This window comes from Channa argus, chromosome 3 (genome assembly GCF_033026475.1).
Source record: "Channa argus isolate prfri chromosome 3, Channa argus male v1.0, whole genome shotgun sequence".
Lineage (NCBI taxonomy): Eukaryota > Metazoa > Chordata > Actinopteri > Anabantiformes > Channidae > Channa > Channa argus.
Window position 1 is genome coordinate 7786655 of NC_090199.1, and position 22258 is coordinate 7808912.

Consider the following 22258-nt stretch of genomic DNA (forward strand, 5'->3'; position numbering starts at 1 on the left):
TTAATTAAAGTTGTGTCAGACCTTGCATGGTATTTATTTAATCTTTTTAAAACTTGTGTTCTGTGCCGCATGCACAAGTACAGACACTCCAGTTGTATCTGATCTTCAGTAAACATTTATGCACCATTTCATATAGAGATCACACTGTTTTTTTTTTTTAAATCAACTTCTACCACTTGCAGCAGCAGCAACAGTAGCAACTTTGTGTGTATGCATACATTGTGTGTGTGTGTGTGTGTGTGTGTGTGTTTGTGTGTGTGTGTGAATGTGACAGCGTGAGGGTGCGTCAGAGGAAAAAGGAAGTTGCGGGATGAAGTTAAAAGCCTTCAACACAGTGCAGCTCTGCAGAACACCCACCACGGAAGAAGAGCAGAACAAGAGCGCCGAAGTCTGAAAATAAGATAATGAAAGGAAGACAAGGAGGTGAATATCGAGAAAAGACACCTAGAACTGCCAGGAGAAACTACTAAAGGTGAGAGCTGATTGCAATTTTCGTGCTAAATTCATATGCTGGTAGAAAATGACAGTTTTGTGGAAGCATTTGCCTTTTTGTTAATTAACAGGGTTTCAAGAGTGCCAGCTTTATAACTTACTGAACGGACAGGTTGACAGCTGATTGATCAGTGTAGGTCGACTGATCTGCTTTAGTATCACACTGATATTGGGACAGACTGAATAATATTCAGTAATTGCTGTGTCCTAGTTCTAGTGTACTAAGAAAAAAAAAGAGGTTGTGACAAAGTGAAATTTGTAGCTTTTTCATATATGTTAAACTTGTATGAAGTTGTCATGCTACAGTAGGTTTGTGTCAGAATTCAGACGGTAAGTCCATCTAATTTCCAATTGGTGATCAGTCTACAAATGATCCGAAAATCCGTTGTTAGCTTCTTATGAAGCTGACTTTCTCTCTGATTCAGGAGTCCTCTAACAATCTGACAAACTACTTAATTGCTACAGGATGTTCTCCAAGGCACTAGCAACGACTGGTTACTGAATATCTTGCGGATAAATTTGGTCAAATCTCTCACATCTCATCACATTATCTATTAATTAGAAAACAGAAATGGAATTGTGGCGGCAGTGTGCGATGTGGCTGATCGACTGCCGAGTTCTTCCTGAGAACCATCGTGTCACATGGGAGGGCGCACAGGTAAGTCAGCTGTGTCACATATGCTCATACGTTTGTACAGTAACGCACATTCTGGTTCCTAATTTTTATTTGTATATGTATATATGTAAGGTGTGTGACCTGGCTCAGGCTTTGAGAGATGGTGTGCTGCTCTGTCAAATGCTAAACAACTTGCTGCCTCAGGCCGTCAACCTGAAAGAGATCAACCTGCGGCCACAGATGTCCCAGGTGAAACACAGGCACAAAGACACAAACTTGCTTCAGTTGGCCATTTTCATAATGATCGGCAGGCAGAAATGTTATCCGATAGGAAAATGCTTTGATTTTTATCTATCTACATCCGGGTGCTGGTGTTGAGGGTGGAGAAAAGGCAGATGATCAACGAAATTACAAAAAAAAAAGTTTCATTTGTATAAAATATTCTTCTCTCTTTAAAAACGAATTATTTTTAAAAGAATTGCAGGAATCACCTCATTACTTTGAAGGAATACAGTATATGCACTAGAAACAAGAAATTTATATATTTATTTATAATAGACACAAGTTGAAAATATTTCTTTACTCTACTTTTCACGTTTAGAACCGTATAGAAGATTTCACCATTGTACCACCATTATATCTGAGAACAATTTTTGCATTTACAAAACTACAAAATGAAACATGTTTAACTTGCCTCTGGATCTAGATCTGGGCAAAAATACACAAAATAGGGTTATAATGTACAATTACAAGCCCAGTTTCTTTCGTTTCGTAAAATACTTTCAAATTCCTGTCATGCAGTTTTGTGGGCAGAATTACACAGTTTGGGAAATACAGTTCAAGTGATACTGTTGTCTGTTTGTATGGTGAATAATTAATAATTGTCAGCAGTAATAAACGTATCCTAGCACAAATGCTGAAAATATCTCAGCTCCAGGAAGTCCAGTTTGGTTTTGTGCGGAATTAAACAAGCCAGACTTGACAATTAACTATTTTTGCCCTTGGACATTGCTAGATTAGCTGTTTCAGCATCTTTATGTGAGGCTAAACTAACCTGTTGCTGGCTGCTGCTTTACATTTGTTGTACATTAGATGGAAGTGGTATCGATAAAAGCTGATACATTTGTTTCTTAAAATGGCAAAATAATCAAATGTCTGTGCTTGAAGTATAGTTCTAAATTTTATCGTTATCTATTGCCCAGATAAAAGTAAACTGAAATAATATTTAAGCAAAAAAAAAAAACTGCAAAAAGTAAATAGTTTGTATCTGAGGGAGAGAAATGACAGAGACATGGTCAGTCAACCATTCAAGGGAAGTCCTTGAATTATATCTGTTAGAACTCACCAGGATGTCTTAACATGCTTGTGTGCAGTAGGTACTGGGCTTTGGCACGTGCAATGTGAAACACTGGGAAATCCTACGAGGTCAAAGGTAGTTATGAAACATCCGGTGACTAATAGTAGTGGAGCAGGACTCCAGTCTTATGTGTACATACAGGCACACACATTACAGCTGATGACATTACACAATAAATCTCCCCCTGTGGTCTTGAAATAAGATTTACAGCGGAAAGTTTTACTGCTGCAAGGATGAATTTGTTGCAGTTAATATGCACTCCTAAGTTATGTGATCTGTGCAGCAGTATCAGTGCAACCGAACATTTCCCCTTTTCTTAAATTAGAGTTCTGCATTTCCCAGTGTTGAACAGAGAGACATACATAGACACACACACAAAGAGACAGGGAGAGCAGTTGTTCAGGAAGTTATGTAAAACAGCATATGTTTGACCACCATGTCACTCACAATGTGCACTATGTTCTCTGTGGTTTCTTATGTAGCTACATTTCAGCTTTAATATTCTTTAATTTGTATGGCTTCTTTTAGTACTAGTGTCTTTGTAAACCTGCATTAGTGTTACTGTTCATGTGGTCCGCGTGGCTGCTTTTTAGACGCTGATAATGTTTTTTGATGTGACCGTCTGTGTGTATCTGCCTGCTGCTGGTTTTTGTAATGTGCATCTTGTGCTACATTTCTTTGAGAGTTCAAATTCAGTTTAATTCACTTGTACTTAATTAATATTTACCTCCTTTTTAAATGTTTTATTGTTAGACATATGTTTCAAAATTAGAGGTGCTGGTGACACCTCCCTTGAAAGTAGACTCACCGAACAGCATTGGCAGCCGTGCAGAGATATTTGGTTTTAAACAAATATCTCTGCACTGTGACCAATAACATTTCAGTTATGTTTGATATGTAACCTTTCACGGTCTGCTTTATTTGTCATTATACATACAAGGTGTGCAGCGCAATTACGTCAGATGGAGGGTTAGTCCTGAGCCACTGCGACTTAGTGCGGGGCCTCTGGGCTAACCTGACCTGGTGCCTAACACAAACTATTTTAGCGGTAGGGGAAACCGGAGCACCCGGAGGGAACCTACACAAACACGGGGAGAACATGCAAACTCCACACAGAAAGGCCCCTTTTTCTATTGAACCCAGGACCTTCTTGCTGTGAGGCAAGAGTTCTAACAGAATGCTAACCACTCGGCCACCGTGCCACTAATTTATTGTAATTTGATATGCTATAGCTGTAGGCTGTGCAAATTAAAAAAGAGAAAAGCAGCAGCTTCTTACATTTAAGATTGTGAACATAAAACAATTGTCAGTTTCATATATTTTATTTAACTTACCAATTAAGTGTTTTGGAAGGTTTTTTCCTCATCAGAACTGAGTCTAAGGAGGGAACATAAAAACATTACAAAAAAACATACATTTTATTAATTGACTAACTGTTTCAACACTAAAGTAAGATTTCATTTGTATTTAGTTCCTGTGTCTGAAGAATATCCGGACATTCCTGGGAGTTTGTCAGGACAGGTTTCATCTCAAAAAGAGTGAACTGTTTGAGGCCTTTGACCTGTTTGATGTTCGAGACTTCGCAAAGGTATCTCCCCACCACATCTATCTATCTATCAATGTGTCTCTCTTCTTAATTCAGTGCAGTAATTAACACAGTGTGCAGTCATACTCTAGTGATTAAGGTAGGAGTCGTATGTGTGAACAGACTCCTCCTCACTCCTCTCTGCAGCTTGCAGACACCCACATACCCCCAACAGGAAGTTGCTTGGTGATTTTCTAATTGAAGCGTTTCAGTGAATGCACAAATTCAGTATTTCACAGGTCTCTTTCACTTTCAGTGCAGGCTAGCCACAGCATTTTGTGGTAAAATGCAGTAGGCTCGAGATCTGTACTTATTCAAAATGTATGTACAGAGTAAAAAGATGCAGAGTTCTTAAGAACATAATGGGTCAACTTGAGGTGGACCCCTAAGCCAGAGCCTGACTGTGGCCTTTTTTTTTTTTTTTTTTTTTTTTTTTTTATATACAGTTTATGTAAATAGTGTGTTCCTGTCACTGAGCTTCTTCTTTCACTTTGCTGCTTGCAGCCAGTCTGACAGTCAACTACAGTAAATACAGTTGTGGTTTATTCTGTACAGTATAGTTTAAGGTGAAAACAGTGTTGTGTAAATGTGAATGAAAATACTCTATAATTACTAAGAGTAATGCAATACAAATGTATTTAATTATTTTACTTAAGTAAAAAACAAAAAAACAAAAACATCATATATAAATGTTAAAAATAGGGTCTTGGCCCATTCAAAGGGTTCCCAGTATAAATCTGGGAAGTCTGAGACGTTTAATGTATAAAACAAAACGCTCTGCTGAACATATAGTAGTTATTAGCTTTGGGCTTTAGATACATTTTTGGTATTGTGTGCGATTTTTGGTAATTTTACCTCTAACATTTATTTCAGTGAAATCATAAGAAACATTTTGTTTACAGCCAAATACATCCAACATCAGAAATATTTTTAGCCCCATCTAGATACTGTATTCTTTTTTTAATATGTCCAACAGTGCACTGTATTTTACAAGCATATCATACACTTTGTTTTTTCAATTTGCAATCCAAATAGGTCAAAAATAAATATATACTCATAACTATATACTTATTAACTGACCGGGTGATTTAGAAAAAGTAGTTACTGATGGACATTTAAAATCAACTTCCTACAATACTCTCAATTAGGTTACAAGTCTTCACCACACACTTAATCGATCCCAAAGCCAGATCTATATCATCACAATAAAGGAGGGAACAAAGGATTTGGCTTAACTAAACTTTCAAAGCCAAATTGGACCAAAAAATAAAGTCAAAGTAGTTTACATTCACAAAATCACCTCTGTAGGTATCATATGCCAACAAAACTCGTACATACTTTTGGGCATAGTACAAAATTATTAGGATGTGGTTTTAATACAATACATTACACCAATGGATTTTATTTCCCCCAATAGGATAGTACAAAGCCTGCTGTCTGTAGATTAATATCAAATAGATATCAGAGTAGATTTTCTTAATCTAACTCTATGACAGAAAGTATAAGTATGAACATCCCTAAAAGTGTTTTTTTTTTTTTTGTCTGCTTGGGAAAAAAACCCTTATTAGCTCGCTGTAGGCTAAAAATCAGTCCATTCAGATGTTTTTTCTGTCACATAACTTCTCCTACAGACTTTCAGTTCGTGTTACATCTTTCCTCCTCTCTCTCCCTTGAATGAAAGTAGACATCTGATTTAAAAACTCTAACTCTATAGCACTAACTTAGAAGGTAGTCTTTATTTTTAGATTATATTTATTTTAAATCTGCCATTAGAGGCCCTCCTTCTTTTTATGAGAGAACCGAAGCTTAGCAGTCAGGCTGCATTTTCTGTTGGATGTTTCAACTACAGCAGTCAAATTAGAGAAATGAAACTAAAAGTCTATTATTTAATACATTATAGGTTATACAACATTGAATACATGGCAAAGAAGCTTAGTGACATATGTTAATCAGAAACAATAATCGGTTTCATTTGAACTGCTATGTGAGATCTTTAAGTTTCTGATCACATCTCTCATGACATTGGTTTCACCCAGTCATTTATCATGATACTGCATTTCATTTAAACTGCCAAACAGAATAAGAGTGAAACCATGTCAGGTGGGGTTTTCAGTGCTCATCTTTAAGGTGTGAAACAGCTCTGAGTGTGTCCCACACGTAACATAACATACTAATTATGCCTCTTTATGTTCTTTATGTTGTGTTCGTGTGTGACAGGTGATAGACACTTTATCCATCCTGTCTCATTCACACATTGCAATACAAAAAGGATTCCAGTAAGTACTTTCATTCCCTTTTTGCATAACAAATGTGTTGGTAACATGTTATTTTAAGTCCTTCCTTTAGGATTGGTAAACTATATATACAACCATTTAACACTGTAAATGCATTTAACACACTATATTGCTGAATTGAAAGCAGATATAAGGATTTTTATGTTGTTGGTTTGGATGCACAGTATTTGTAACAGTGATGTTATTTATATTATTACATCTGTTCCACTATACTTAATCTCTTCGGGAGCAGATATATTTAAGTTTGTGCAATAAAGCATTTATTGATTGTAAAATTTCAGTTAGTTTTTGGATGTAATAATGAAAATCAATTGATAATTCATACTGTGTTAGTCCCATTCTCCCTACTGTCCTCCTTTACTACTACAACGCACACTTTTCTTCCTCCAGGCCTTTTCCTTTGGAAGGATGCACTCCTGATGACGAGATCTACAGCGGACTATCAGATCAGATGGAGTAAGAAGTTTTTCTTGAAAATATTATGTTGATAAACTCAAGGAAGTCCTGTTTTTGTGATAATTTGTGTTTTTTTTTGTTTGTGGAACAGAAACTTTTGTTTTGGTCTGCCACTGTACATGGTTACACTTATGCCTTTCTAAAGTTTGGTGGGACATTTTTCAAGAGTGCATTCCAAGTGCCATAAGTGCCAGAAACAGTTATTAAAAATCAAAGATTTGTAGCCCCGAAATTTTACATTATTGTCATTAGAATAACATTAGCAATTAGGAGACTGAAGTATTTTCTTGTCTCATTTCTAATAAATCTCAAACCACCTAGATTTTTGTCAAACAAACCTAAATGTGAACAAAAGCTGTTAACAAAACTGCACCTGCAATTAGGGAATGGCTCAGAAGAACAGCCATCATCTCAGGAATGACATATGCACACTATGTATATAAAAAAAAAAGAGTTGTCTTGCAGTAAGTGTAAGTTAGTAAGTAAAATGTATTTTTATAGCACCTTTCACAGAGAATAGCTCACAGATTGCTTCACATGAAAACAAAACAAATAGAAAACAATAGGACATAAAATGGGAACAGACCAAAATAGAACTCATCAAACATTAACAAGTCAAAGTCAAAGTAACCGATTATCTACAGTTCAGGCATTTGCAATTAATTTATGGTCAAGAGTTGGGAAAAACCTGTCTATAAAGGTTTGTTTTGAGAAGTTTTTCTTTAAATATCCACTGATGCAGCAGTCAATAACTCTTGTAGAAGAGCGTTCCACAATATTGGTGCAACAATAGCAGAGTGACTCTATATGTAATAATCAAAAGCCTAAAGTTAATTCTGAAACTAACAGGGAGCCAATGTAAAGAAGCTAAAATGAGGTTGATGTGACAATGTGTGTGTGTTTTTTGTTAGCATCCTGGCAGCAGCATTCTGCACCAGCTGGACATTTTTTATTGATTTTTTGCTGACCTATTGTAAAAAATATTTTTAGAGAGCTTGAAGGATGTCATGTGTAGACCACCAGCATTTTTTATTTGGATGGTGCTTTGGACCTTTACTTCACTTAGGTATAGGACATTATCAAACCCAGTGATGTTCTGATGATAAGCTTGTTATTTACACATACAAGTGATGTAAATAGAGCTAGGTTATCTGAGGAATCATATTTTTGATTCCCTATAGGAATATTAATGAAGGAAAGACAGAATTATGATGCTAACAATGTTTGCGATGTTTATCAGTGACACGGTGGATGAGGATGATGACCTATATGACTTTGTGGAGGATGAGGACCATGAAGGAGATGAAATCTATGAAGACTTAATGAGGACAGAAGAACAACCTGAAACTGTATGTGAACCCTACACAACACAAATGTCACCAAATCAAATAATTTTTTCTTGTAATCAGTTTATCAATAAATTATTTTTGATACCAGTGTGTATTTTAGAAATACCTTATTTGATTGGGCTTTTTAGAGACTTGCAACATTTTTTATTGAGGCATAATGATTGTACATCGTACTCTTTAATTTATAAAAACCCTAAGAATTTAGTGCCCAGGGTTTACTTTTTTTGGGGTTTTCTAACATCATTACAGGCTCAAAGTTATACATTGATACAATAATCAGAATATTACTTCAGTGGTGATGAAAGCCCAAGACAAGTCGGGAATATCTCTTGGGAGACTTTTCTAAACAACTTGAGATCCAAAGATGATCAGCTCAATCAATTGTACATAAATACAAGTTATTTGGAGGTTTTTCTAGATCTGTAAAAACATCCACGCTGTCTTGACTCAGTTGAGAGGAAATTGGTTAAGATGGTCAGAAATACCCCATGAACCACTAGGTCACAGGTACACCATGAACTAGATGGTACTTATACATCAATGCTACCATCTATAGTCACGTTTGTCATCACCAACGAAGCCCCAGCCCCTTCAAGCTTTGTAAACTAACCACATGGACAAAAAGAAATATTTGTTCGGCCGCAATGACCATAGGTATGTGTCGATGCATTCAGCACCAATAACATTGTACCAACTTAATTAGGCTAGTAGAATCATGCTCTGTTTTTCTGAGGTTGTTTTACTGCCAGTAAACCTGGTGCATTGCAGAGAGTGCATGGGCTAGAATTCTTTATTATATTTTTTATCATCATCATTTGAAGACACTGAACCTCCAACAGCCCATTCCCATCCCCAGCTGTGCAGTGCCGGTCTAACAATGATCCGCTCTGGCGAACCTGAACTCATGGGACAAGCTGAAAAGATAAAAACATAATTTCTTAACAGGACTGTGACCCCAAAAACATGAAAGCTGGTTCTAGAAAACATAAATCAGGCTAACGTTAGGTTTATTGTAAAATCCTGACCTCAATACTATCAAAACTTTTAGGTCTTTCATGGTCACAAATAGCAGAAATTATAAATATGATCTGACATTGCATGTTTATTCTGCAGCAGAAGACTGGCGTGGACAAACGAGAGTGCTGCCTGCAAGAGATCAGACAAACAGAAGAGAAATACACTGATACGCTGGAATCTATATTACAGGTGTGCACACATCCTCAGTCTGACGCTTCAAGCGTTTATGCGCACGATGTATAAATCACATGCAGAGAAACATTAACAAGCATCCATATGGCCAGTGAATTGCACACTAAATCTCTGAACCAAATCTCTGCCTTTACTTTTGTGCAGCACTTTATGAAGCCACTTCTAAAGTTTCTCCATCAACAAGACATTGAGAGTATCTTCATCAACATAGAGGTATGGAAGACCATAAACTACACACCTGTTCATGTGTACAGTTTTACATGAATGAATGCCCATGTTTTCTTGCTGTGTGCGTGTGCATGCATAGGATTTGGCGAATACCCATCGTGATTTGTTGGAAGCCGTCCGGAACTCTATCCTAAATGAGGGCGCCAAGAATCTCCACCAAGTGTTTCTGAGCTACAAAGAGAGGTGCACATCACACACTCAACACACACATATACGCTTATTAATGCTACAAAAACATGTACTTTATGGTTTGGTTATATTCTTACCTCCTTCAGGCTCTTACTCTATGGTCACTACTGTAGTCAGGTGGAAGCGGCCACAAAACACCTTGACAAGCTTTCGAGTATGAGGGAGGATATCAGGATGAAACTGGAGGTGAGGAAGAGACACAGTGTCAAAAACAGAAGTGCAGGGTATATGTAATTTTGAACTGAAACATCACTGAGTCATAATTGGCTGGATTAACTGCATTTTGCTGTCTATGGTTGCTTCTAATGGCACTCAAAGTATTTATTACCTTAAAAACTTTTTCCAGAATCTAGAAAATGTATTTTTATGTGCATGATGAGGCAGCGGTTTGAGAGGACACACTGGTGCACTTTAACCCAGAAAAAAACAGGATCTGAGAATTGATCAGCAACTTCTTTTGCTATATATATTAAACATAGTGTGCAATACACATCTATGACCTACACTTCAATATAGGGATTTGGTGGCAAGAAGGACTGGAATGAATGATTCAAAGAGTTTTTGAAATATCCCCCCAGTTATAAGGACACGTTGGTCACGTTGGGAACATTCTTTGCCACACTAGAAGCTGTAAGAATGGGAGTAGCATGTAGTAGCATGTAAGCACAGTAATATTAGATTGGGGTAAATATAGCTGCTGTAGTCTTAGCCTTTGTTACTCTCAAGATGTAAGAATTTAGCTGTGTCTAGTTCAAGCTTTGGTTAACCCATAGCATGTCTCTAGATTTATGTATGGCAATCATCCAAATGAGTATTTTAATATGTTCTCCTGCCCCAGTGATGCTTATGCTACAGTTTATGCTATCAGGATTGAACCACTTTGTGTTTGTATTCATTAATATTTTAGGTGAATTAAAAACTATACATGTAGCATTTACCTAAATGTAACTGGCTTCTTTGCCACTGTTGTTATTTTTTACATGGTTTGACCAGGTATTGTGCAGCTTATCGCATTATGCTTTACTGTATCTTTTTCTCTGTCCCCACATTGCATACTGGGCTTTTTGACCTTTGACCATTGGAATGGCCTTGTTCTAATTTGACCTTGCTTGTTGTTTGATGTTTCCTATAAACAGTTGTACAGACGTGTGTGACTTTATTGCCAGTCCACAATGGAGTTGTTTTGAGTATGATTACTAGTGTGTAATCGTTACAAAATTGCAATACGAAATCAGGCATCAGTCAAATGTGAGATTGCATCCTTGGCACGTGAACATTGTAACTGCTGCATTTCTGCAGCTTTTGTAAACGTGAGCGTTAATGACCGTGTCAGTTCACATTATGAAAGTTATGAAAGTCCTTATGAAAACTGACTGAATTGTTAAAATAACAGAATATTTTCACCAAATTTTTGGTAAATAATTTGGTAGTAAAATACATTTAGATGTAGCCTGTTCGTAATGCATTCAGCTCATTGTGCTTCTCTCAATCACATGATGATGTATTAGCCGCTTTCAACAATAAAAAAGTATCTTGCTGTTGATATCAGGGATTCTGGACTTGGTATTACTTTATATGAAAATGAAACAAAAGTTTGTGGTGTGGCCCACCCCTACCACAACAGGTTTTTTTTTGTTTGGTTTGGTTTCGGTACTGCATTTGGCCACCAGGGAAACTGGCTGGAAGGCTGAGTATGCCACACAAAAATCTCACACTTTTCTAGCACATCTCTACCTTACTGCTGATGTTCACGTTGCTGTCTTTTTTCTTTTTTTTTTCTTCTTCTTTGTTTTTCAGGAGTGTTCAAAGAGAGCCAATAGCGGGCGTTTTTCTCTCAGAGACTTACTCATGGTTCCTATGCAGAGAGTCCTCAAATACCACCTTCTGTTACAGGTGCGGTAGTGCAAATTACTTTGATATATCCTTTTTCAAGAACGATTGATGTTTGATGTGTTTTGTGGGCATTTGCAGGAGTTGGTGAAACACACCACTGACCCAACAGACAAGGAAAACCTACGCATAGGTCTTGATGCCATGAGAGTAAGTGTGGGTACATCCTATTGTGTCCGTCTCTGACTTTCATTTATTATATTAAAACATTTGGTCTTTTGCCTTTGCATGTGTGTTTCCAGGACTTGGCACAGTGTGTGAATGAGGTGAAGCGAGACAACGAAATCATCAAACAGATCACCACCTTCCAGTTGTCCATAGAAAACCTTGTAAGCTCACAGTTGGTGTTTAGCATGTGTCTTTTTGGGAGTTGTTCTATTTATTTATTCTTCTCCCGTTTCCTCTTTAGAGTCAGTCTCTAGCTCTCTATGGTCGCCCCAAGATCGACGGAGAGCTGAAGATTTGCAGCTCGGAGAAAAGGTCTAAACAGGACAGGTGTGTTTTGCTTATGTCTGAGTGTGTCTCTTACGTGTTTATACCATGTATCTGACCTGGTCTGTTTGCTGTTTCTCAGGTATGCATTTCTGTTTGATAAAGCCATGTTTGTATGTAAGAAGAAGAGTGGAGAGACTTTTGAGCTAAAGGAGATCATTGAACTACAGCAATACCAGATACGAGATGAACCCACAGGAGAGAAGGACAAAAAGAAGGTCTTCTGCTCTGCTTCCTTCACTAGTGTAATTATGCCACATACAATGGCGCATCCGTAAAGCGTGTATAACTTTGTGTGTGTCTTTGTGCGTGAACAGTGGTCCTATGTGTTCCTTCTGCTGGATGGCTACGGAAAATGTGGATATGATTTATTCTTCAAAACCAGAGAACTGAAGAAAAAATGGCTGGAGCAGTTTGAGATGGCTGTGTGAGTTAACACAAGGGGTGTGATAATCCATTGATTAAATAATTGACGACCTAATGTTACCGATGCTAAACATAAACATCGGTATGTATAGAGTTTTGAAGATTCACCTTTATGTTGACAGTGCCATCCGTTTTTGTATGTGTTTCTGTCCAAATGTATGTTGTCTTGCAACTGGACAACATGGTGACAGGTGACACAGCAGCTCAGTAACAATGGGCAGGTGGACAAAACCTATGATATTCATTTGCAAAACCAAAGAACAAATGCCAATAGGAACTGAAATAGTTTGTGTAGATTCTAGTGCTGTGGAACTCGGGCACAATCACAATAGACTGCTAGATCCCATACGCTACAGGAACATTGGTAACTGTGACCTGCTTTTTTTATTGACACCAACTGGGAAGTGAAATGTTCTATTCTTCAGACACTTGTTTTGAGTGACACACACACCGGAGTAAATATGGGTTTAGTATGTGAGGAGTTGAATATGTGTGACAAAAAGGTTGCACTTCTAACAGCAGCATGTAAGTGCTATTTCACAGCGTAGCAGCTAAGAGCTATATCATTTGACACACAATTAATGTACTTTAATGACAGATGGGTTTTTGGTTTTTCAGCTTTTTTGTAGCAGGTATCACAGTGTAAATGCTTCTTCTTTTTTAAAATTCAAAGTGGATTCTTATTTCTACTGAAATAGGCCTTTATACGGAATAAGCACAGTTAAAAAAAGGGATAGTTCTATTTTGGTTGCAGGCCTCATAATCGAATTGACTTAAAATAGCATTGTGACATACTTCAATGCATTGGCAAATATCAGATAATGTTTATAAGATCATATTGTAATGGTATGACACCTGCAATTTAGTTACCACACACCCGGGCACATACAGACATGGGCAGAAACGTTGGTACCCCTCCATCTTCCTTTATATTGTGAAAGGGTACCAACAATTTCATGTCTAAACCAAACACATTGAAACAAACACACACACACACACACACACAATTATTGCCAAAAATCTAGATTATTACTTATTTATTGTTGGCTTTTATTAGGACTGTATATGACTCCAGTCATTATTTTTGAGATGTTTAGTCCTGCATTAGGTAAGGGGGGTTCGGGTGGGTTAAGGGGTAGAAGGTCACAGGGTCGTATCACCCAAACGAACGTGTGGAACATGTTTCACCGTGGTGACCCCTGAGGTGAGCAGCCAAAAGCCGTTGATCTAGTTCTACATTAGGAACCACAAAAGCAGCTTAAATCAAAAATTTGTATATTGACAAATTATTAAGTATGTGTAAAGTGAAAGCAGTTTGCAGCAACCTACAGAGAATTATCACCAGCGATGGTTTTAGCTTGGTGCTCATCATATACTCACAGTACATCCCCAGTGAATTTCATTTTGTCTCATCTTACCAGAAAATCGTTGTCCCCGTTTTCTCGGAGTCCTTTTAAATGTTGTTCTCGAGTGTTACGGGGCCGTTCGCTTGTCTGTCAGGGTCTCTCATCTCTGCAGAAAACCTCTAATGTTTTGCTAGAGTGGACCCTGAAAGTCTTTATTGTCCACTTACTCAGCCTGGCTCACCTGGTAACATTCAGCACTTCAGAAACTGTCTTAAACCCTTGCAATGATCTATGCCTCACCACAAAATGTGTTTGGGGAGGTCTACAGAGAGTTCCTTGGAGTTTGCGACATGGTTTTTGCGCCAACATTCAGCGTGAATTGTGGGGGTTTTAATTGCCTCAGGTGGGCTCTATTCAAATTCTAGACTCCTCCATAAAGACAAAAATAAATTAAACAAATAGAATGCACCCAAACGCAATGTGGATGGCAACAGGAAAACATGTCCTTTTTGTGTCTAAATTGATGGGGGAAAATGGCATTTATACATATATACAAAAAAAGAACGGGGTCAAAAGACTTTTCATTGTGACTGTACTCTGATTTCGAAAGGTTTAGCTGTAGCCACATTTTCATGTTTGGTTTTGAGTTGCAGTTTTGCTGAATGCTCAGCTATACAGGAAACAAACAAATTAATTATGTCATTTGCAGTCTGACTGCACTACGTTGCTCTCTTGAGAAGAAAACCTTTTCTAACTTACATCAAAGTTGAACCACTTGTTGGATTAAAACTGAAATGTTAAATGCTTGGTTCCCCAGTTATGGTCAAAATATCCATAATTAATGTTTTCAGGTCAAATTTGTGTCCGGAGAACTCCACAGCCAACAACCATGACTTTCAGATGTACTGCTTCGAGGAAACCACCTGCTGCAAGGCCTGCTCAATGCTGTTAAGGTACCTTTGTCCCACTAGGGTTGATCTCTTAGCTCCACTTTAAAAGAAAAAAAAAACCCAGCAAAGTCTTTGGTTTAAATGACAAGACTTCTGAGGCTGAATCTCTCCATCTGTCATCTGCAGAGGGATTTTTTTCCAGGGCTACCGCTGCACTCGCTGTAAAATGGTTGCACATAAAGAGTGTTTGGGCAGAGTCCCAGCCTGTGGACGTAACTCAGGTGTGTATACGTGCATGTGTGTGTGTTTAAATACAAATTCTAATCAGCTTAATTATTTTTGAATTTTTTTTTTTTCGGCACTACGTATAATTAATAGTTCTCTTAAAATTACAGATCATGCTGGGACTATGAGGAAGGTAAGAGTCAATTATTTCTGATGCTGTGGAAATGTTACATATCATTAAAGTAGAGGTGATGATTTGCATTGTATTTTTAAATTGTGCAGACACATAAAACTTGAGGGATGATTGTGTCAGACCTGTTTTTTTTTTTGCCCTCCAGAATAAGACACAGAGGTCCACCGGACATTCCAGCATTGGTAGGAAGCAACACATTTTTTACATAGAATTATTTTACAAAATGTAGGATTTTTCAGTGTGGTGTGACTCTATAACAAACTCCTTAGTGGTCACAAATAAACCCAACATTTGTTTTAAAATGGACTTACATTGCCTGCATTGCCTGTCAGATCTCCTTCCCAATATATCTCAGTCTCTCCTTCTTGCTCTTCATCTCAGGATTTCCTAAGATGGAGGTATGTCAGGAATATTATGGCTTGCCACCACCTCCTGTAGGCTTTGGCCAACCGCTTCACCTCTCCAAAGGTGATATCATTGAGCTCACCCGGGCTGATGCTGACCTACCGTGGTGGGAGGTAACCAAAAACAAGCATATATATATTTTCTCTGAATTCTGAAACCTAAGGGGGCCACACTTTTTCTTTGTGTTTTCAAACCTTGTTTCCTGTGGTTGGTGTGTAGGTGTGAAATTCTTGTGTGTTTTTCATTTTTTTCAGCTTTTTTCCTTTCTGCATCTTCTCTATCTTCCACTTCCTCCCTTCTGCCCAACTTGCACTTCTAGCTGCAGTCTATTTTGTGAGTCATTTGAGAGGTCTTGATTTTGAAAATCTAAGGCTTGGATTGCATTTAGTTGTTTTAGTATCAGGGTCCTGGTATTGTTCATGCTTGTAAGACATTGTAATAGAAAAGGAGTGTCGAACAAAGGCAACTTTATTTTTGCGTTATTGGCAACTTTGAAACGAAGGACTTTTATTTTATTTTTTAAATTTTTTTTACACATTTTGTGTAAAATACTTTAACAGCATACAACAGTTTTCTGTTATTATGCTGTTTGGTTATAACTCACTTACTCATGTTGATCTGCTGATTCACTGATATGTTGCAATGAGTGCTTAATCCACCCAGTCCAGTCATGTGTTTGTTTCTGTGTTTCTCTGTGTGTGTGTGTGTGTGTGCGTGTGTGTGTGTGTGTGTGTGTGTGTGTGTGTGTGTGTGTGTGTGTCACTCAGGGACGAAATCTAACTGTTGGCCAAATGGGATGGTTCCCCTGCCAGAAAGTTCAGCCCTACCTTTCTGTGAGTAAACAAATTGAAAATGTTGTTCAAAACCTAAAATTGGTGAAAAGGCAACGTTTCAAATACTTATTTTTAATCAAAAGAAAGATCTCAGTACACAAAACACACAAAAGACATATACAGTATGTTGAGTTTAGTCCAGTGGGTATTTTGTCAGCTTGCACAAGCTGTACTGGCACCATTATCGGTCATATTAGGAAGTGAAGAACACGTACTGCCATAAATACAAGCGTTTGCAAAGTTTACATCTAATCTCTTTGATCTCAATCTGTCCCAGAGGCCAACACCTGACTTATCTGGCTTCAACTGGTGAGTATGAACAAATCACTTGCTCCCCACTGTTAACCTCATACTGTCGCTTTATTTCTTCCTGTACCATATTGCGCTGCTGAGAATCAGCCCACAAGCTGACACTGAATATACTATTAGTAGCCCCTGAAAAACAGAACTAAATATTGAAGTGTACAAACTGTATCATTGTGGCACTGATGGGATCTAGCTCCTCATGTAAGAATTACCGTTTACTGACTGTTCACTGCAACACAGTAAAAAAAAACAGTATCTAAAATTAGTGGCATTGCCCAGAAAAAGTTATTGCTCTGACGCCACCTCATGGTGATGGTGAAAACCCAAAACCAAAACCCCAAAGTAACACATTGGCTACACAAAGTTTCACCTCTATAACTTATTATTCTCAAACTAAACTTTTTGTCAGCATAATCTAAGTGACGCACTAGAATTACATAAAATTTCTACACGAAGCCTCCAAGTTCCAATATTTAGCGTTTATAACTAATGTGTGTGTGTGTTTGCTAAATAGTTCAGAACTCACTGTAATGTACTTGTAAACAGATAGAAGTGCTTATTAATGAATTTATTGTCAACTGAAAACAAAGGGGGCAGGAATATTCAGAATTATTATTCAACCAAAAGTTCCTTAAATCATATTCCACAAGTACACAAGTACACAAATTCCAACTAACTGAGTTAGTTTTTAAAATTCAATTAAGATTTTAATCACTAAGAATTTAAACACTATTAAACTTGGTAGTGTTGATAACACGAGTATGCAAGACTAGTCCAGATTAGTTTGACACGTGCCTTTTTATAAATAACATTTATAACAACAAGTCATCAACAATCATTCTGTAGAATGGCTCATTTCAAAATGGTTACATAAGATGGTTATATTACTGAAATATTCTTATTGATGCATTAATGTGAAAACATCACTAATGATGCAGCTGTTAAAGGCACAGCTTTTTTAATAAGTTTCTGTATCAGAATATTAAAAATTATAAAGTTTTAGTTATTGCTTTTCTTTAATAATCTCTTCAAGTGAAGACAAAGTGTTCAATGTACTTTAGCCAAAATATAACATTTCCCTCTGAATTGTGGTGTAAAATTAACCCAAACCGGAAATACATAGGACAACTGCCTCCAAACTCTACTGAGCTACACCTGGTCCAGAGTCTGGGGTATAACATATAATGAATGACACGCAAAGGAGAACACAGTAATACCATAAAATATGTTGTTTAGAAACGATTACTACAGAAAGGCCCTGATGACTGCATGAAATTACATTATATTATGTTATAAAATACATTTATTGATTGTCTGATTTATATTGCTTATAAATGCTAAATAATGGAACATTTCCTAAATGATGTTAACTGCTGCAACTGTTGTGTAACAATTAACCATGTAGCTCGAAGCATAGCTGTGTTAAGAATAAGGACCTGATTATATGTGTGGCTCCAGGTTTGCAGGGAACATGGACAGAATCGCTGCCAAAAACCTGCTAATGTCCCGCTCTGATGGGACCTTCCTTGTGCGGCAGAAAGATGGAGGAGAGTATGCAATCAGTATCAAGTAAGACTCCACAAAGCCCTGAAAATATGTAACAACAATATAGTATTGTATATTATTAGGTGTTGAAATGTAGTCAATGAAATAATGTCAAAACAGAGATTAATCTGTTAGAAAAAGCATGGACAATTGTTTTCGTCCTCTTTAATATAAATATTTGGTGCTTTTTGGAGTTTACTTATTTATTCAGGTAGTTTAATTGTGACAGTCATCCTTTTTTTTTCCCCCCTAGAGAACTGAGAACAGAAACATTCATAGTCAGAACACAATAAGTAACAAAATGAATACCCACACAAAACTATCCTCAGCTCGAGAAACAGACAACATAAAATTAACACAGTCTACAGTGAAAACCAAATTAATGGAACCAATAACATGAGTCATAAATCATCATCGACAGTAATTTAAACTGTAAATGGTAAATTTAAATACATATGGATTAATGAATTAGGCATAATAGGCAATTTTGAAGATTCACTTGAGCTCTGGGAAGTTGTCGACAGTTTTCTCGCAAGATTATTATCTATTCATCAAGAAAATTCTCTGCATTAAACAATAATGAAACTAATCATCGGTTTTATGCCATAAGCTAATCCTGACTCATGTAAATTTTTCAAAACCAAAATGTTTTCAAAACGTTTTACTTCCTTTTAAAAGCAGGGAAACACTGTACGTTTCCAACAAAACAGTAGTACCCGATTTATTCCGTAGTTGCCAAACAAAAGCCATTTATTGCAGAAGTAGAAATGTCTCTGGGAAGAAAATGGAACCAATCATATTTCAAATTACACAAGATGAAGTTCATTATCATTCCTCTCTGGAGGTTTTGTGGGCTTCAAAGACAAAGACATAAAATTGTGAAACACTGAACTTTTCCCTTTTAGCATGATTAATCTCAAAGCATTTATGTTTTTTTATTCATTGTTGTCATCACAGAAGCATCGATTAAGATCTCTCTTATGTGTTGACCTTAAAATCATTATTACAATTAGTTTTGTAACAAAGGATTAGTCATAATTTATAGCTATATTTTGTACTAAGAATCCACACCTGTACTAACTAGTAACTAAAGCTGCCAAATTCCAGGTAAGTACTGTGTAAGACTTGAGTAAAAGTATTTTGTAAGTTACCACCTCTGTTTAACCCAGTCCCTCTGTCTGCTCCCCCAGGTTCAACATGGACATCAGACACATCAAGATCACGTCCTCTGAAGGCCTGTACCGCATCAATGAGAAGAAAGCATTCAAGGGTTTAATTGTAAGTCTCTAGTCAAAGTGAGACACTGAAAAGAGGACACGGATCAAAATGGTCTTTTACAATTGCTTTAATCAGGCTACATCAACACATCTATGTTGTTTCTCACGCTCTTCGTCTGTCAATGTTTTTTTGTTAGGAGATGATTCATCATTACCAGCAAAACTCTCTGAAGGAGTATTTCAAGGATGTGGACACCACGCTGCGTGTGCCATACAAGCAACCAGAGCAGAGCAACTTATCTGACAACGCACTGAATTCCACGCCAGGTACATTACATGTCTGTATTTCTGACCGTGCAGAGAGTTGAATGAGAAAAGAAATTTTTAACCAAATCTGTGGATGGAGGCCAGCAAAAGACACTGTGCCTAACTCGAAGATGGATAGTCTAAAATTCTATCATGTCTAAAACCAACCTAAAAATACAAAAATACTTTTCCAATAAGCTCTAAAAAATGTAAACTATAAATTAAGTAGAGGAACAGAAATTAGCTGTATTTTTGTTAAGTAACTTGCACCTGGTGTGTCATATAAAACAGATGAGCCCATTGGAACATTATACCTGACCATGATCTGATTAACATTTTTAGAAACAAAAGGGTTAAATGACAAGTTATGGAAAACATCCTTTTTGCTCCTTCTTGCAGTTGCATCTCATGAAATGTGAACACTTTTCTGATTGGATTTTGCTTTGATGTTTTCTCCTTGACATAGATTTCTGCTGCCTTGTAGCTCACTTGTGAGTCGCTTTGGATAAAAGCGTCTGCTAAAATGGTTTTACATACTAATGTGTCCCTCTTCTGACTGCAGCTTTAAACTGAAACAAATCTGAGTGGTGTCAATATTCTCTTTAAACTCACGAGGTTACGTCCCAGAATGATCTTTTTAAGCTTACTCATGCTGCGATGGGGGCTTTGTCTCACAGGGGGAAGCATGAGCAGTTTTGGTGTGGCGAGGGCCCGGTACGACTTCTCTGCCAGGGACCGCTCAGAGCTATCGCTGCGGGAAGGGGACACCATCAAGATCCTGAAAAGGGGACAGAGTGGTTGGTGGAAGGGAGAGGTGTACGGCCGGGTGAGACTCTGCAAACATCCACACGTGACCACAATAAGTGTACGGATTCACAGGTATTCTGTCTTACCCGCTCTGCTCCTGCGTTTCCAGGTGGGGTTTTTTCCAGCAAACTATGTGGAGGAGGACTACTCTGACTACTGCTGACATGGCTCCAGAGATGTGTAAACCTCTACTGGATGTGTGATTCCTGGTTTCCATCGTCTGAATTAACCAATATGCACGATTGTTTGTGTGCGTGTGAGAGAGATGCTGTTGCTTGTGATTTAATGACTGTCTAGTTATGTGAATACAACTTTGTTCTAATGACCTGATGATGTGTGGCTTATTGATGCACAATTAACTTAAACACCACCTTCACTACCACCTCCACCTCTACATAAAGTTATGGGGACCAAGGAAGAACAATCCTCAGCTTCAAGCTGGGTGGATTGTGAGAGTAGTTTTGAGGCTGACAGTGCCCTACTGGCCAGATTCAGGTAGAATAATCATTTCTCCATTTCACCTAAAACAAGCCCCAAACACTTTGTGCAGCTCCCAATTTGTAGACACTGCCAAAATGTACTCGTCCTTCAAACACAAACAATCTTTACGTTTTTGAAAGGATTGAGATTTATTTTACTGAACCTTGTTGTGCCTGTTATCTCCTTTGTGCCAGTGTTCAAGACTTGTCCAAGATGTGCACTGTCCTTTGCACCGTCACACTGACTTTAATATTGATTTGCTGAAATGGATCAAGCATAAGTTTACTACTGAATTTTGCGATACAATGTTTAGTTTTAAGGCTTTGGCCTCTTCATGGACAAACCAACTACGATAACTAAGGAAAGCAAAGAAAATTCACTTTATAAGAAATAGTTACAACTGAGAACTGGTGAAAGTGAAGAATAGAAGTATACAAATAAATTTACTTTGATAATCTTAAGTGAAAGAAAGATATTACAATAAAATATTATTATTATTGTATTAAAATACAAATCTGGCATTCCTAGTTATTGCCATGAGAAATCTTGTTTTGCAGTGGACAAGTTAAAAAGTTTTGTTGATAATTTTCAGGACAATTTTGTGAAAGTTGGGACTACACTGGCCAGCAAAATACACTTAATGAATCTTAATATTAATTCTATTTTCCTCTGCTGGGTAAATGAAATTGATGTCATTGAAAAAAATAAAATGCCATCTGATATATACGTATTCTATTGATATGAAAATTATTAAAGAAGTTATATATATTCTATTGATAGACCTTTGACTTATATAAACAACCAATCATTCCAATGTGGTGTTTTCCCCAACAGCATGAAAACATTAAAGTTAATACCAATATTTAAAAGATAAGAGATAAACATCATATGGTTAATGTATCGCTACTTCTTCAATTTTCAAAAATATTACAGACACTGCTAAAAAAAATTTGATGTATACATTGATATAAATATTTAAACTAAAGAAATGTGATGACAAATTTTTAAAACAGTTCCTTGGAATAGTGATAGATTATAAATACATATAGTCAACATATTGATTATATAAAAAGTAAAAAATCCAAATCAATAGAAATTCTATTTTGATCCAGGGATAAATTG

General features: G+C 37.1%; 1 protein-coding gene across 3 annotated transcripts; it reads left to right on the top strand.

Moving 5' to 3' along the window:
* Positions 1-319: 319 nt before the first annotated feature.
* On the top strand, positions 320-20986 carry LOC137124423 (proto-oncogene vav-like). Of its 3 annotated transcripts, none has more exons than XM_067499333.1 (29): positions 320-472; positions 1055-1150; positions 1241-1357; positions 3937-4053; positions 6268-6326; positions 6735-6800; positions 8041-8149; positions 9263-9355; positions 9503-9571; positions 9666-9769; positions 9862-9961; positions 11573-11668; positions 11747-11815; positions 11908-11994; positions 12075-12160; positions 12240-12375; positions 12475-12584; positions 14781-14882; positions 15006-15100; positions 15215-15237; positions 15383-15419; positions 15619-15755; positions 16410-16475; positions 16753-16784; positions 18240-18350; positions 19517-19604; positions 19741-19870; positions 20527-20675; positions 20766-20986. In XM_067499333.1, the coding sequence occupies exons 2-29, from the start codon at positions 1064-1066 to the stop codon at positions 20817-20819; spliced, it is 2529 nt and encodes an 842-aa protein (XP_067355434.1). In that variant the 5' UTR covers positions 320-472; positions 1055-1063; the 3' UTR covers positions 20820-20986. The 3 variants fall into 3 exon arrangements, with proteins under 3 accessions (XP_067355434.1, XP_067355437.1, XP_067355436.1); XM_067499336.1 differs by having other exon boundaries at positions 15619-15635; XM_067499335.1 differs by having other exon boundaries at positions 9266-9355.
* Positions 20987-22258: the final 1272 nt, after the last annotated feature.

What these genes read in the sequence shown, in the direction of transcription:
- LOC137124423 (XM_067499333.1), top strand. Translation starts at nt 1,064, where the DNA reads ATGGAATTGTGGCGGCAGTGTGCGATGTGGCTGATCGACTGCCGAGTT. An exon ending in AAAAGGTCTAAACAGGACAG is followed by an intron (nt 12,161 to 12,239) that starts GTGTGTTTTGCT and finishes GCTGTTTCTCAG; the next exon opens with GTATGCATTTCTGTTTGATA. An exon ending in GAGCAGTTTGAGATGGCTGT is followed by an intron (nt 12,585 to 14,780) that starts GTGAGTTAACAC and finishes TAATGTTTTCAG; the next exon opens with GTCAAATTTGTGTCCGGAGA.